Source organism: Pyrgilauda ruficollis, unplaced genomic scaffold, assembly GCF_017590135.1.
Source record: "Pyrgilauda ruficollis isolate IOZ18807 unplaced genomic scaffold, ASM1759013v1 scaffold62, whole genome shotgun sequence".
NCBI classification, from domain to species: Eukaryota; Metazoa; Chordata; class Aves; order Passeriformes; family Passeridae; genus Pyrgilauda; species Pyrgilauda ruficollis.
The window spans coordinates 3,853,304-3,870,413 of record NW_024527933.1 but is presented as its reverse complement, the minus strand read 5'-3'; the positions used below and the strand labels follow the sequence as shown (position 1 = coordinate 3,870,413).

Sequence of the window (17,110 nt, the reverse complement as noted above, 5' to 3'; positions counted from 1 at the left end):
GGCATCTTGGAAGTCAAGAAAAGAGGACAATGGGAGTGGAAGGGCAATTATCCAACAGGAATAGGAGTTAACTAAGAACTACTTAGATTACAACCTCTTCTTGGGGAAGGAGCCACTTCCTTATGTAGAAACCTGATTCTAAGAGAAGTCTCAGGTTGCCAAATAAATATTGACAGATTTTAATTTATACTGTGACATTTGAAGTTATACAGGCTAGTGAATTTTACTCTCTGGAAAGGCCTCTCAGGGAAATTCAAGAGCTGGATTAAAATCTTGAGTTTATTTGCACTCACACCCATGAGTAAGGTAACTCATGCAAAGTAAATCCATCACTCTTCAATAATCAGAAGAACTGACATTTGTTTACAAATTAGGTGCAGTTTTGCATGGTGCTGTGTAGACTCAGAGCCAAGTAGAGAAAAAAGAGCTACAGAACTGGAACCTAAGTTTTAACAGCTAAGTCATTTGTACTTTCTACCTTAAAATAAACCAAATATAACCACAATATTTTTACAATATTGCTCTTACACTGCTGAAGTTCTCCACTGTGGATTTCAGGTATAACAGCACGTGCTTTACTCCCAACAAAAGCTGATCAGGTGGGAGCCAGGAAGCCAGGTCTCTCAATTTTGCCTGAACACCATCCTCCAGTAAGGTATTGCTTCCTCTCTCATAGGCTGTCTTTAGCAAAATGGTAAATTCAGAATCCAGTGCCACAGTAGGTTCTTCGCTTACCTCCTTGTGCTTTTTAAACTGTTTAAAGTAAAAAAAAAAAAACAAAAAAACCAAAAAAAAACCAGTGATGAGTACAAAACAAACAGCCACCTTTGTTTTGAGATGAGCTCTGAGCTGAACTCGGGCTGAAGCTCCAGGAGCACAAGTGTGCAGTCCTGCTAGAACAGAGCTGTCCAGCAGTGTCCCCAGGGGAATCTGTAGTGCTCACTGCTGAACTGAGAAAAATTCACCAAACCCAGCCCAGGGGGCCTGTGATCCTCAACCCACCCAGGGGGAACTCCAGGCACGGTAAATGGAGGCCACAGCATGCACCACGCTCTGCTACGCCTGGTGATGAGCCTGTGTATGACCCCTGAGCCCTGGTATCACCTCCCAAACACCACAAACACCTCTTGCGCCATCAGAGAAAAGGCCTGGAGCAAATTTGTGTCCCGATGTGATCAACAAGAAATGCGGAATTAGCTCAATAAAAATGTTGTTTCTGATGGAAATGTAACCTCTATAAATTGTGAGGTTTTTGTCAGAATACTGGTTTAAGAATTCAGTGACTTCAAGTATTTTGTACCACAGGTTCCTGGGATCGCTTGGGTATCCAGAGTTTATGGTATCTGTTAAACTGGTAGAGCTGAGGACATTTAGCAACTTTCAGGGACTTGAGACCTTTCTCATAGAGCTGGAACATGAAGCAGAGAGCAAGGGGTTCTCTCTGAGAGTGCAGGAGGTCAGTGAAAACAGCAACAAGGTACTCCACAATGTGTGCTCCTAGAAAAGCAAAAATAAACAAAACTATTGACTTGAGCACAGACACTGGGGCAACTTTCCTTACTTCAGGCCTTGGCAGCAGCCCACAGAGCATCACACAGAATAGTATCGAATAAGATCAAAAAGTGTTTGCAGTGACCGAGACAAGTGCTCCTGACCATTGAGGTACCTGAAAAATCCTCCACACATTAGTTCTTGCTGAAGCAAATGATCCACCTTCACTGTGTTGTGCTAAACGTTCCTATATTTTAACAGGAAGCACCACCTCAGAGAAGAACTGATTTGTACTGTGGGGCACACACCCCAGGTGCTACTTGACTGGCAAATACACACAGAGGACTTAGTGAGGTGCTGTGGGGCTGGCAAATCCTGCTCCAAGCCCACCTGATGCCCTGTGATTTTAATGCTTTCCTCAAGGAGGTGGTAGAACTTTCCAGTATTTGCCACCAGAGCTTCATTTCTCAAGTTTTCTTTGGAAAATGCATCCATTTCCTACTTAACAATGCAGTCCTCTCTCCCTGATCTCGGGAAGAGCTGCCTACAGACATGGAAACCACCTTCCTCTCCTGATCTCCACACTCTGTCCTTAAAACACTGTGTTACTGAAGCCAACTACTTCCAGACCAAGACTGTCCATGCAGGGACAGTGACTCTTCTCTTCAGGGTCAGGGAAAAAGGGCAGAAGCACCTACAGAACTTCAATGCCCCTCTTGAGCATGAAACACCATGAATCTGCACCTCCTTCTGCTTGCAGGGCAGATAATAAAATTTCTCAAGGTAAAAAATGATAAATGGTAAGAAATTATTAAAAATGGATTAAAATTATGGCACTTTCACTCCTCCGGTAGAAATGTCACATAAAACCAAAAAAATCTGTACCTGTTCCATGTTCAGACTGAAGCAACATTGTATTCCTGGCTTCTAATGCAGCAGGGACAACAGCACTGAAAGGAAATGTTTGGATAATCATGTCTTCATTTAAAGAGAACCCAATTTCTTCATCGAAGCCATCACTGCCCTCGATCAGAACATCCACCATATCCAGGACATCTAATAAGTGAAGGAAAAAATGTAAGCAGGGGATCCAGACTAACTGGAAAAACAACAGAGGTACAATGCAACATTCCAGGAACACAAGGCATCTTTTTAGTTCCTTAAAAAAAAAAAACCAAAAAAAACCCAAAAAAAACACCACATTTGTCAGGCCATACAATGTTAAGTGCAACACAAAAACCACAGCTGTACTTCACTGTGCCTTTCAGTGCTGCTGTCCAGCACAGGTTGCCCAGAGAAGCTGTGGCTGCCCCGGGATCCCTGGAAGTGTCCAAAATCAAGCTGGACAGGGCTTGGAGCATCCTGGGCTACTGAAGAGTGTGCCTGCCCACGGCAGGGGTTGGAACTGGATGAGCTTTAAAAGGTGCCTTCCCATCCAAATCATTCTGGGATTCCAGGATTCTATGAACAGCCCCAAGCAGAAGGACGAAATTTCCATTTTAGTTTGAAAATGCTGCTGCAAGAGCATGAAGAGAGATGTCAAATACTGTTAAAGTGGCACAACCACATCAAAAATTACGTTTGGGGGTAACTTTGCAATTCCGACTTCTGATAGCAAGTACACGTGGAGGGCTGAATCCTGGAGGTCCTTACATAACACGATTTCTATAGTTATCCATCCCCAGTCTGCTGATTAGGGCTAGAAAATGTAGCCCCAAGTTGTGGAATTCTGTTGTTCAGGGGTTACCATATACCATCAATGTGAGAGACAGGGATGCTGATGTTATCAGAGTCCTGTTTAAACATAGCAACCTGGAGCATGCTGGCTTCCTGAACCACATCTGCTGCCTTGTCTGTGTAGGGATAGGGCTTTGTCACCAGCTTCAGCAGGATCTGTCAGCAAAGGTGGGAAGAAAAGTAAGTGCACCAGCTGTCAAGTGCAGGGGAACCATCTGTTGCTAAGAAAGACCATGTGCTAGAAGTGGTTGGAAGCTGGGCAGGTTTTAGGAGGACAAGTTCCATATTACTTCTGCAGGATTCCATCCACGATTCCTGCTCTACAGGGGACACTGATGGAAAAGATAAATGTCCACTGCAATTTGGCATCTAGATTGCTACCACAGACTGAGTCCCTGGGAAGACCGCACTGGAAATGAAGCACTGGGCATCCAACATCCTGAAGAGTAAACAGGAAGTGTCAGCCTTCCTTCTAAAAGATTACATTTTACTGAGGTCTGATAATTTTGGCACCTAAAGAGGAGATAAAAGCTATTCACACATACAACACACACCAACAATGCTGTCATAACAACTGATCTTTTTGGATTTAATTTTCCCACAAATCATTTTGCTGTCCCTCCCACTGAAGACAAGAACGATGCTACCTTTGTATAAAGAATCCCAAACAATGCTTTTCTCAGAATTCACTCACTGGTATTTGACAGGTTTCTCAACAAAATCTCTAGTTTCCACTAACACTGTTCTTTGCGTTGTTTATCCAGCTAATTTGAACACGGTTACCCTTTCCAAAAACTGAATCACTGCTTCCTTCTGGTCTTCTTTTGTATTATCCAAGTGTTCCAGCCAAATTGAAAGTTCCTTCCATGTGTACTCAAACACTCCACTGTCACGCAAAACCTGTCCAGGAAACAAAGGGGGAGGTGTGTAAATAAAACCTCAAAACACCTAAAGTACAAAACCCCAAGAGATACAGATCTTTTTGCATAGTAACTTCATGATTCCTTCTTTTGGGAAAGAAAAGAAGATAAGCAGGTTGATGAAAAGAAGGATCTGTCACTCTCCTCACCCCCTCAAGTTCAAGAGGCCTTACTCCCACTCACTAGGGGGAGTTCAACTGCATAGTGGACAATAAAAGTCTTACTTCTATAATTTCTGGAAAGCAGGTTATACTGCTTTCAGAGGGTTGTACATCTTTATATCATCACAGGCAGAAAAAAAACCTGCCTCAAAATACCCTGTAGGGGACATTTAGAAAACTACTGATCTAACATAAAGGAAAATCACTGCCAGATTAAACCTAAATCAGGCTACTTGCACATAAAACAATTAGGCAGACGGATAAACAGTCACGAAAATGAGCAGTGGGTTGTGACCACAGCAAGGTCCAGAGAGAAGTGCAAGTTGTGGTGAGGTAGACCCAGATGTACCACAACCAAGAGACATGCCTTGACATATCTAGAAATTTTTCCCATTTTCCTACTCTCTAAATTCAGGCCCTGACCTCAGGCACCCAATCTAGCAACTTAGTGACCCTGTGCTCCAGCTCTACAAGCAAGAAAGGAGGAGGGAGAAGAGGAGAGGAAGGAATCAAAGTGACACCATGGTTAAACTCCCTGCCCCTATCCATCAACAAGAGAGGAAACCTTGCTCAGCTTCCTGACTCTGGCACCCACAATACACAGGATCAATCTGTGCCTTTGCTCCTCTCCACATACAAAATAAAAGCAAGCCACCACAACACATTTGTTCTACATTTACTCTGTGCACAACACCAGCAACTCTAAAAATAACTGCTGCTTACATTAATCTGACAGGGTAATTAATTTAAATAAAGAAAAAATGAAGGAAAAAGGATTCATTTTAATATAATTGACTATTTTTGGCAGAGTCTTGAAATAGAAATGCACTTGCAGCTCTCACAGAAACAGGCAGGAACAGAATGTGAAATCCAAAAACAAGCCTTCAGTTACATGGCACTGCGTAGAAAAATAAGCCCTTACCATCTATTCTTAGTAGCCTTTCTGCTGACGTAACTGCCCTAACCTCCCTGTTCCTGCACTCCCTTCAGAGAAAATGCAATGGACTGAAGTGGAAAGTGGACACAAGAACAAGTAAGGCAGCCCATGTTCCCACCTGGCAAAAGAAAAACCACCAGAAAACCACCAGAAAAACAGCACATTCTGAGCAGGTTTTGGTGCAGACATTCATTACTGGGAGACCAAGAGAACCTGCCTTTAAACCCTTGCAAGGGTCAAGGGCAAGAAAACCCCAATTCAACCACTGCAACTTTGGTCAGGGGGACTGAGTATTAAAATGGCACTCTCTGATTTGAGCAAAATGCAAAGATTCAATCACAAAGCTGGGTACAAATTTGTGTGCCACAAATACTGCAGGACACTGCATGAAGAGCCCTGTCCAAGGCCAGTACAGCTTCCTGGATTTTCTCTTGGCAGTTTGGTTGTATTTATTCCTAATGTAAATCTTTATCCCTACTCAGATAACTAAAAGATGTCCTCTTTTAATAAGCTGCTAAAAACAACAGCCTCTGGTGTCTTCTGGAGTTGTAGTTTTTCTGAAAAGTCAAATAACTAATTTAAATGTACATAAGGGGATTTTAATTAATTTTTAAGACAGAAAGTACTCCTGGCATCAGACTTTGTATCAGACAGTAGCAGAGAGGACTATTCTTCAGGAGCAGAGCAAACCATCTAAGGCTTACACAAGGCTGGAGTGCTGAAGTACAGATTAAATAAACAATGATAAAAAATAAACCTCAAAAATAATCTCTTCTTGATCAATGTCAAGACCTTTTCAGGCAAAAATTATATTAATTTATTACAGTGCCAGAATTAATTCAGCCTAAGGGGGGGGTGGGCAAACATTAAAGACATTTTCCTTACTCTTTCATCAACTGCTGCAGGGATGTCAGTTCACAGCATTTATTCCTATAAAATATTTTGTTAATAGCCAATTATCTGACAGAAAATTCCAACACCAGTCAAAAGAAACAGGAAAGGAGACTGTTGACCACACAACCATGCAGTAAAGGTATCTGCTTTAAGAAAAAAATTTACAATCCTGAAATTTCAGACCAGTGTGATATAGTGAATATCCTGGTATTTAAATTCAAATGCTTACCTTGATGATTAACTTTTTGGTGGAAATTTTCAGATGGGAATGGGTACTTGTAACAAACATTTTCATCAGTAAATAGAAGACTGATTTTTCACCAGATATCTTCTCTGTCTCAGAGATGTCCTACAAGAAAAATATATTAAAATTCCTCTGCTACAGCAACACTGTACAGGACTATGCTGCACTGAGACTGACATGTAAGGTATATATGTTATTTTATAGACCTGCCCAAAAGTCCCAAGGCCAGAAACAAATGGGATCATTTACACTACTTTGCATTTAATGAGCCAGGATCATTGTACTCACTTGTAAAATGCTCTCCTGGAAAGTGAAAGAAGACAGTAGTAACAGAAACCCCAACTACTACAAGGACCCAAGACAAAGCACCTCCCTCATCAATCATATTTTACTCCCCAATCATTCCACATCTATCCCTGTTACAACACTCCATGGGTGTCTCTGCTTCCTCTCAAAGCCTGGTCCACTCCTTTCTCCTGACATGACAAGCAAACTCTTGACAGAGCTCTTATTTTACAAGCCTGCAGTAAAAGAGAGAGCTGGGGCCTTGATGGTTTCCACTAATTATGGGGAGCATTAAAAAATGTTGGAATCTTCCTTGGGAAGGGGTGGGATGGCTCCCATCAGTGGCTCATTTCCCTGGTCTGCAACCTCAGGCTTTCCAGACAAGAGGCAACCAGCACATTGTCACTTGTGCTCCTCTCCAGAGACAAAAAGAGCTACTGGAACCTTCTCCTGTGCTCACCATGGAGGTAAAAAATACTGCCCTTGTAAAAAACCTTTCAGATCAGAAGGGATCTTTCACCACTGCTAAGAATGTAATTCCTGTTGGCTTTACAATAGGGTTACCTCCTAAAGTGACTGGGCTAATTTAAAACTAGGCAATGCCAGATGGAAAGATTTGAGGACAACAGACCAAGGAAACATCAATTTGCATTAGCCGCTTACCTGTACTTTGAACCACGCAAATTTATTTGCGGGAAGTTCCAAAGCCACTTTCAGGATATGGTGCTGCAGAAGAGGAGGGACCTCCTCCCGCAGGCCCTTTTCAGTGACTATACCTGAGGTGTGAAAGCAAGAAACCAACTTCAGTTTGGTCCATCTTCCTGAAATCTCAGAATATTCATGTTTCAGGGTTTAAAACACAACTGCGAGACAAGCGGGCAATTCAAAGATCTTCATATCATGGGATCCCCAGACGTACTGCAACTAAGGCTGGCCAACCCAAGGTGAGAATCCAGCCCTCAGAGGGAGACGCCATCACCTGAGCCCAGCAGAAACCATTGGTTGTGCACGGGAATATAAAATCTCTTTTATCAGTCTCAGCAGCCCTGAAAAGCTGTGACCTACAGGCAGTACAAAGGTTGGACAGGAAAACACAGAACTTAAAGTCAACAGGAAATCTTAATGCTCACACCATGACAATACTTGTCCCAAAGGAACTTGACACTCGTGTACCTCCCTGCATCACTGTTATCACCAGCACAGGCACAAGCTCCCTTATTCTGTCACAGGTCAGGGAGCTCCTGCAGTGCCATCAAAACCTGAGCTGCTCACACCTCACCTGTAGGTAAGTTACATAGGGACATCAAGACACAGCTTGAGTCTCTCTCTGAGAGACTGTGTAGGATCTTTGTGGCCACATTAGAGAAACAACAAAACATTTTAAACAGTCACCACTAAGGCACTCCAAGAGTAAGACCAAATGATAAAACCCCACAAGCTATTTAAAGAACATACTGCTACAAGGCAGAGAAACATGGTGCCTTTGGTGTCCATGTTTCCATCATGAGGATCAGAAGGAGGAACAGAACTCTGACACTGACACATCTGAGGAAACAAAGTCTCATGATTCTTTTACACCATCATTATCTCTCTTCAAAATCAATACTCAGGCTCACTTCATTACATTTGTTTGAGAATGACACTTTATTTTCCAGTCTGTTTATTATTTCATAACGTACCAAAGAGATCCACAAAGAGATCTCTGCCTCACAAAAACGTGTCCTGCCTTTTGTCCAGTTTGAAGTAAGCAGAGCAGTGCAAGAAATAATCCCATACACTACACCATTCAGTGGTTGCACAAAAATCAATTAAACATGCTTTGATAGAGGGAGGAAAAACCTCATGAATGAGAGGTGATTTAGAGAGGGATTTTGTTCAAAGTCCCTTTTTCTCTTACAGGTTAATTGAGGCATTTATGTAACTCCCATCCTTACACATGCCAGGCCCTGCCTAACACACAGACAGCTGCCCGACCTGGGTGACCCACAGAGCGCGGTGATGCCCAATCAACCCTTTGCTTACTCCCTCAGTCTCAGCTGTACATGGCCGCATGGACTGTACCACAAGCAGTACTGGAGGAGCTTCCCAAATCTGTAAGGCATGATTTGCCCTAAGTGAAGTCATGCTGGTTGTCACCAACCACCTCTGTGCTTTACATGTGCTTTAGCAGAATTTCTAGGAGAATCTGCTCCACGATCTTGCCCAGCACAGAAGTGAGACTGACTCATCTGTAGTTCCTTGGGCCTTCCACTTTCTCCTCTGTAAAAATGAGGGCTGTATATCCCCCTTTTCCAGTCAGTGGGAACTTCACCAGACTGCCACAAATTCTCAAGTATGATGAGTAGTGGATTAGCCTCTTCCTCTGTCAGCTCCCTCAGGACCTGTGGATGGATCTCATCAGATCCTATGGACTTGAGCACGTTCAGGTTCCTCAGATGGGCTTGAACCTGATCCTCTCTGACAGTGGGCTCAGGGTCTTCACTCTCCCAGTCCTGGCATTTGCCTTTCCCAACCTGGCAAGCTTGGCTGAAGCTGCCATTGAAGGCTGAGCTGCAGAAGTCATTGACAACCTCAGCCTTCCTCATGTCCAGGGATGTCAGGTGTCCCTTTTCCTTCTGGAGAGGGTCCACATCATCCCTGGGCCTTCTTTTGTTGGCAATACACCTATGGAAGTGCTTCCTGTTGTCTTTGACATCCCTGGCCAGACTCAGTTCTAACTGAGCCTTAGCTTTCCGAACCCTATCTCTAGCTTCCCATACAATTTTCCCATATTCCTCCCAAGCCACCTGTCCTCCCTTCTACCCCCTGAAAGCTTCTTTTTTTTCTCCTGTGATTTTGCTCTTCAGCTCCTTATCCATCTTTGGAAGGCTCCCGGCATTTTTCCCCAATTTCCTCCTCCTCAGAACTCACAGCTTGGAGGTGGTCCTTGGATATCATCCAGCATTCTAAGGCCTCTCTGCCCTTCAGGGCTCTGTCCCTATTGGACTCTACCAAGGCCAAATCTCTATTACAAGATTTTTCAGAGGACACTGGCAGACTGAGAGGTGCTGTTCTTCATCCCCATCCTGAAATTTCTGTGAATTATCCTGTTCAAAAACTCTTTACCATTGCACCTAATAAGAGTTTGGAAATAATTACTGATTGGATTCTTGACCAGGGCTAGAAGAAACTTCTTTCAGAGCTGAAGATAAACCTTCCTCAGAAAGATTAGAATTCAAAGCCCATGAAGACCAAACACTTCCAAGAATATGACACACAGACAGGAAGACTGGAGTGCAAAGTAGTACTGACAGCTGGGTGTGGCAGAGCAGCTGTGGAATTTAACAGTGCCAGAGCACTGCAGAAACAGCAATAAATGCCAACACAATGGAGAAACTAAAATGGACTACTTTTAGAAAACAATTCTTTATCTCCACAGAAAAGCAAACATTCCCTTCTGGTGTGGACTTTGTAAACAGCCAGAGAAAATAGTGGAGGAAATACAAATACCCATCACATACCTTTTATCAGCTTGCTAAAATCAAAGTTGCTCTGTGCTACCATGTGGGGCACAACCTTCTGATAAAGACACATGACCTGAAGCAGTGCAGCTTTCAGAAGCAGCGTCTCAGCATCATCGGAACCTGAACAAAATGTTTCCGTAATTAGTTTCTTCTTTCATAGCAAGAGTGCACAGTGTCACACTTCCATTACCCAGCATGAGAATTAATAACTGTATAATAACAGGAGATTTGCCTAGGCAATGACGTGCTATCTTCCCGACAAGAAGAATGAGAAAAACACCTGTGGAATCTCCAGTTTCATTCCCCAGCATTCTTGTATGAATACTTTCAAAACTAAATCTGCTTATTCAGTGCTTAGATTGAGAGCTGCCATTTCTAATTAGACCCAGAAGTGCTCACACATATAAAACACAACCTGAGGACCTGAATACTCGCTGTAAGAATCCCACCCGTCCCCGCTGCTGTTTAAGGCTGAACAACGGGAAAAGTGAAGGAAAAGATATGGTCATGCTGCTGATTTCTGGGGACACTACTCTGAGCTAATGTCAGGTAGGTTTGGCTGGTGAAGACCAGGAGACAGTGCACTACAGTTTGATGCAAATTTATTATTTCAGTCAAAAACTTCCTTCTTCCCTTTTCCGAGTAACACTTTCTCAGTGTAAGCTCCTGGCAAGAGGCAGACAACAAATACCAGTATGAGAGAAACACCAATAGCACTTAAGGCAACTGTTTACTTCCTAGGAAAAGTCATCTCAGGTTTCAGTTGTAACATGAGGAGCCATAAAAGCTACTTTTCATCCAGTCATTAATGAAAGCAATCAAAGTATATGGGCAAAAATATTTAACACCTGATTTTCTCTTATTTACTTGGTCTCCCTCACTGAGTTAGGAAGAACTGGATGAATGCCATGGATAAACTCTGTTTGCCTGAGTCTCAGCTCCCATTAGAAAAGAACTCTCTAGTGACCACAACGCAAATAAAGCTGTAAAAAGTGAACTGGGAGTAAGTGACACAGCATTACCACCTCAGAATGCTCTGGATTCTGCTGAAGTTAAGGGTGGGAAGAGGGTTTCTTAACTCCATCTGCTTTGCCTACCATGCTGTTCAGCAACTTCTGTCTCGGTCACTGCCTTCACAGTGGAGACATCACCTTCCCTCTTCTCTGCTGGGCTGCCGTTGTGTTTTCTCTCTTGTTTCAGAAGGGACTGCCAGACAGCCACTACACTAGTCATGTCTGGTAAAACCTAAAAGCAAAAAGGGTAAATTGCAACAGCTCTCCTTTGTAAGACAAAGCTCCTGTGATAAATACTTCCCCAAACACCCAACAGGAAGATTTGCTGCTCTTCACAAAGGTTGGAATTGACCTTGTGAGCAATCAGAGAATGACCTGTTCTCCTCTCCAGGTTCAGATTCAGAACTGGGTAAATCAAGCACTGTACTTCCACTTCTGCCTAATGTAAGTACTGGAAAGAACATTTTATTGAAAAGGCTTCCTGTGAAAAATTTGTTCAGTTCTTCTTCCTCATGGCATATTTTCAACTCAAGTGCTCTCTTGTCTAGTGACTTCTGAGTAACCTCTGCTGGCTACATTGACTTGAACCAGGAAGAGAACTTGCTTCCTGCCCTTGGAAATCATTTGCAGCACAACAGCCATTAATGCTGCAAATCCATCTCCCCACAGAATTTCATCTGCATTCCCATTAGACAGACATGTCAGGAAGCATAGGCTCCTACCTCACCATTTAACCCACAGCCTCCCCCAGGGTACCATCTCCTGGCTCCTCATCTGCAACCGCTCAGGGACAAAGTACAGGGGAGAGCAGCTGTCTGCTGCCTGCAAAATGCCTCCTGTCAGCCCCCAATTGTCTCTTTCTTTCTACCTTGCTGACAGCTTCTCTGTAGAGCTGCACAAACTCCTGCATTGCCGGCAGTGTGTAGATTTGTGACCTTTGCCAGGTTTCTTCACACAAACAGTGCTCAGTGTTCCTCAGGGCTCTTCTCAGCACCATGGATACCAGTGATAGGATGCTTTGCTTCACCTCTGTGCTGGGCAACTAAAAGAAGGAAGTGAATTAATGACATTTCAGTGATTCCTGTTATGCTATGCACAGAATCCATACTCTGAATGTGTGTTAAAATTGGTCAATGAATTACTTATTTTCTACATCTTAGCTAGCAGTAAAGAATCCATACATTTTCAGATTCCCAGCCTAAAACACTAGTAGACAGTGGCAGAACTGGTGCTTGTGAAAGGCACCTGGAATTAATATCATATATTAATTAATTTTCCAGTGCTTCACCAAGCCAGATTAATGCTGAGGCAGACAACATAAAACACAAGTAATTAACCAACTTAAGAAATTTCTTGAATGATCACACACTAAAATGAAACAGTACTAACTAGGACAGAAAAGTCACTGAAATACTACTATGATCTTACATTTAACCCTTGGGTGAACATTGGCTTGTGGGTCTTGAAAGAAATATAATTTTAACTCTCAGGACAGAGATGATGGCTCCTTTAGGACAAGCAATTCCCTCATTTGCATTTCATTTTTATTTAACCCCCCCCCCCAAAATTCCACACAGTTCTGTTTTTTCCCCGTACACAATTTGTACAAAGGACCTGGGCGCAGCACACAGTCATGATTCAATTGAATAAATACGTCCTGGTTTACATTTCAAAGGCTCTTGCTCTGGCACTGCCTGTTTGCAGGTCTGGACTGCCATGCTCAACTACCCTCAGGGGCACATTCAAAAACAAATGGAGACACTGGGGAAGAGTCCAAGAAAGGCTCACAAAAATGGTGAAGGGACTGGAACATCTCTCCTGTGAGAAATGGCTGGGACAGCTGGGACTGTTCAAACTGAAGAGAAGGCTCAGGGGCATCTTATCAATGCTTATGAGCACCTGAGTGAGTGCAAAGACAATGGTGCCAAGCTCCTCCCAGAAGCAGCTGGTGGCAGGAGCACAGGCACTGGGCACAAAAACACAGGAACACTTCCGAGCATCAGGAAACACTTTTTGACTTGAGCACCCACACAGGTTACCCAAAAGGGTTCTGGAGTCTCCATTCTTGGAGATGTTCAAAAGCTGTGTGAATGCGGACCTGGGTAACCAGGTTTAGGCAGAGGTATAAGGCAAGATGATTTACAGAGATCCCTTCCAGCCTAACCATTCTGTGATCCTGGCACAGCCAAGTCAAACTGGTTAATCTTCGAGTAGCAGCGGCAGCCTGTATGTTGAACTCAGGCAATTCTAATGGCCTGAAGAACTGAACAAAGAAAAGGTGAGCAGTAAATACACAAGTGAGATCTGGATTCTGCTGAAGTTAAGGGTGGGAAGAGGGTTTCTTAACTCCATCTGCTTTGCCTACCATGCTGTTCAGCAACTTCTGTCTCGGTCACTGCCTTCACAGTGGAGACATCACCTTCCCTCTTCTCTGCTGGGCTGCCGTTGTGTTTTCTCTCAGCATCCCTGCTAAAGGCCATCCCATTTCAAGAGATTCCAGATCCTACTTGCCCACTTTAAGCTAAACAAAGAGGCAGTGGAACACTCACAAAGGGCAAAAGGCTTTTCTAGTTGAGCTTTGATGTTGCTGCATCTCAAAAAATATGTCCCTGATACGATGTTTTCCACTGTTTCTTAGACCAATTCCTCCTTTACCAGTTAAGTTTAAATGTTTATAGAGCCTCCTGCTCTGAGCATGGGTTTTTACCATCACCCACACTCTTACCTTCTTAAGTAACTTCATGTCGTCCATCCAAGCAGACTTCACTCTAGGAACAAAGGAATACTGGGTCTCCTTGAAGTATCTGTTCAATAAATCTGGGCACACTTTGAGAATATTCACCATGAGATCAGCAACCATTTCATCTTCTGTTGCAGTTTTTAAACCAAGCAGGAAGTGCAGAAGTACCACATTTCCTCCCCGTTTGACCCCCTCACAGAACCGCAGCTCCCGGCGGCGGAGGACGGACCGGTGGCTCTCAGCCCGAAACTACAACTCCCGGCAGCTCTGCTGAGGGCGCAGCGGCCGACGCGGCGGCCGACGCGGCCTATGAGTGGCTGGCGGGCCGGGGAGGCCGCGCGGGGCCGTGCGCGGGTAGCGGGATGTGCGCGGGGAGCTCCCGGCGCCTCTCCCGCGCGGGACGGAGCGGCGGGAGCGACGCTGGAGGGGTGAAGCCTCCGTCTGGCCGCCCGCATGGAGCTGAGCAGCACGGAAGGGGCGTCCACCCGGTTCCTCGGCCTCACTCAGCGGTACCGGTGGCGGGGGCTAAGCTCGGGTGGGGCGGGGCGCGGCGTGCTGCCGACCGCCGATGGCGGAGTGGGAGGCGGTGCTTTGCTTCCGCGGACCGGGAGCTGGAGGGGCCACCCGGACGAGCGGCGCTGGACGCTCCCGCGGTGTGGGGCGGCTGGCCCTCGGGCTCGCGGAGCAGCAGGAGCCCCCGCGCTGCAGCCGTCTCCCTCGGGCTGCTGCAGGTGGCGTGGGTGGAGTCGGGCGAGCGTCTCCAGAGTCGGTTTCGCAGCGTATTCAGCGTTGCAAGCAGATAGCACTGGGATATCAGTAGAATTACACGGCTGCCGACTGCGTTAGTGCTTGTGACTCTTTCTTAAGTGAAAACAGATGGACCGATACTGACTAGTAAACAACATATAGATGGCAAGGAGAATGGCAAGCCCAAGGGGCGTGCAGGCTATATCCTTCTGATCGCACAGGTGCAGTCTGCAAACTCACCCCCTTCTGCCACTACCCTCCCGACCCCCAAGTAAAATGCTTTCCAGTGTCGAGCAAGACAAAACTTGTGATTTGACACTGGGATCCAAAAAACGTCTGGGTTTAGACTAGCAAATGCGTTTGGTTGTGCTTCATTGTTGAACTTTCAGGACTGTTTTGTAGGAGCTTCTTTTTGAACGGGAAGCTAGTCCTCTCTCCTCTTCATCATTACTGTTCATTTATACAACTGCACCTATGTTTCCAGAAAAATGGGAAAGGGAGGTGTATATACTGTGTAGATGCTGTACAAATGCATGTAAGCCGGTTAGTTATGTTCATATGAATAAAGGTGCATCTGTGTTTAAATACTTTGCAATGTAAGTAAATTTTAAATTATTAAGCCAAATTAATGTGAAGCACTGATGAACTAACTTCCTCAGTGCCGGCAGTTCATCTTAATAAGATGAAAACTACTCTAAAAGTGTCATAACTCGAGCAGCCATTTTTCTTATGTAAATTAGGACTGAGGAAGGATATAATTCAATGAAGAAAATTAATATGAACAGTTGATTTTAATCACAGTGTATTGTTTAAATTAATGGATGTGATATGTCAGAGAGTTGAGTACAAATCTTGGTGGGCACCGAGAACGGAGAGCCAAAGAGATATGCAGGCACAAGAATTCATTAGGGAGTGTATGCGCTTACGCAAATAGCGTGATAATGTGAATCTTACCTGTGCCTAAACTGAAGCTCAGATGCCTAATTTCTATGAAGTTGTCTCTGTAGCATTTATGTTGGTGTGAGATTCTGCTTTAATTACAAGATATGAAGCAGGTGACATGTGATATAGAGTAGTTAGGTTGAGAAGAAGCAGAGATTTGCTCTTGGATATAATTCTGATTTTTAAAGGGACTGCTAGTGTGTTTGAAGTTTAGGTACGTTTTAGGTAGTTTGAATTGGGACACAAATGAGAATGTTGATATTAAAGGAGTTTTGCTTTAATCTTTAGCTCAGATATACTCCTGTTTTATGAATTATTCAGAGGGCTGTCAGAAAAATGCTTTTGATACAAAAGGGTGTGGTTTGTGGCAAGGCAGTCTGTCTTCAGGTTGGTGGAACTAGTTTATGAAGAGGTGGTGAGTAAAGTGATACAATTGTATGAGGTGGTAATGCAGGTGGATTTTGAACTCGGTGTTCTAGGATTTACTTTTGTTTGCTGTCTTTGTTAAGGTGGTGGAGAGAAACCTCTGAAATGCAGTTGTTTCCTCATGCTCTTAAATTAAAGTACTGGTCTCTTTTCTCATTGTGTGTAGGCTGAAAAAAGACTGAAAAAATCAGTAGCAACCTGTGGTCTTACAGAGTTGTATAGTGCAGTTGTCCTCTTTGAGGCGTTAAGTTTACTTTTTGAACATGGTTATGAGCCACCACCTTCTTTGGAACTCTGATTGCGTCATGCCTTTGTATTTCATTTAATCATAGCTTTTTTGCTCCCAGTCAGGACATGGACATTTGCTTTGGGACTAATGTGAAAGCCAGACTGCGATGGCTGCTGGAGATTGTGCTGTAAGAAGTGTTCCCTGCATCAATGAGTTAATGTGCGGTGAACCCTGTTCAGCAGAAATGATTTTTTTTTTTTAATGGCAGGGTATGGCATTGCGGGAAATGTAAGGCTGGTTGACTCGTGTACACTGATGAAGCGTTTCCATTCCAGCTCTGTCTCTGAAGATCTGGGTTGCAGACGCGGAGAGTTTAGCAGAAAGCATTACGGATCTGTGGAGCTTGTAAGTACACATAGCCTGCCCTTCAGTTTATCAGCTTATAATGCAGAGCTTTAATCCTTTTCATTTCCAAGTAAAAGAATTGGATCTAGTTTGGAAAATGTGCATTCTCACTAGACTTGAAAGTTATAAGCTAATATGAAGCGGCTTCTGAATAGATATATATCAGACCTGTAATAGGAGCTCTTTTTACTACCTTGTTAATTAATTTTTCATTGTAACAGGAAAGGAAGCTTTATATACATACTGTGTTTACATCCAGATGGAAATTGAGCCTTTTTTCCTCTTAGAAACTGAAGATGACAAAATATTATAGGGTAGTACTTAATGAATTACTAGCAATTATGTAAGCTATAAACTGTATACATGCTCACGTGTGTACATACATGTGTGTGTAATTTTATATGTACATGACTCATAGTAGTGGGAGAGGGCTTAA

General features: G+C 43.8%; 2 protein-coding genes across 6 annotated transcripts in view; one reads left to right on the top strand and one right to left on the bottom strand.

The window, feature by feature from the left end:
- Nucleotides 1-528: 528 nt before the first annotated feature.
- LOC121362401 (nucleolar pre-ribosomal-associated protein 1-like) lies at nt 529-12,630 on the bottom strand (the record flags this gene model as incomplete). Its single annotated transcript, XM_041483872.1, has 11 exons — nt 12,614-12,630; nt 12,054-12,227; nt 11,270-11,417; nt 10,170-10,292; nt 7,333-7,445; nt 6,370-6,489; nt 4,012-4,128; nt 3,246-3,384; nt 2,377-2,547; nt 1,301-1,497; nt 529-753 (listed from the first exon to the last, which is right to left on the bottom strand). Coding segments are annotated over exons 2-11 (1,482 nt in total), but the record flags the coding sequence as incomplete, so codon positions are not given.
- Nucleotides 12,631-13,916: 1,286 nt separating this feature from the next.
- Nucleotides 13,917-17,110, top strand: part of GARNL3 (GTPase activating Rap/RanGAP domain like 3) — a 30,948-nt gene continuing 27,754 nt past the window's right edge. For 2 of the 5 annotated variants that reach the window (XM_041483829.1, XM_041483825.1), the window contains exons 1-2: nt 13,917-14,434; nt 16,605-16,674. In XM_041483829.1, the coding sequence (XP_041339763.1) occupies nt 14,379-14,434; nt 16,605-16,674 (126 nt within the window). In that variant the 5' untranslated portion in view covers nt 13,917-14,378. Of the gene's footprint in view, nt 14,435-14,685; nt 14,894-16,387; nt 16,457-16,537; nt 16,675-17,110 lie in introns of those variants that run through there. The other 3 variants (XM_041483826.1, XM_041483828.1, XM_041483827.1) reach the window with 3 other exon arrangements.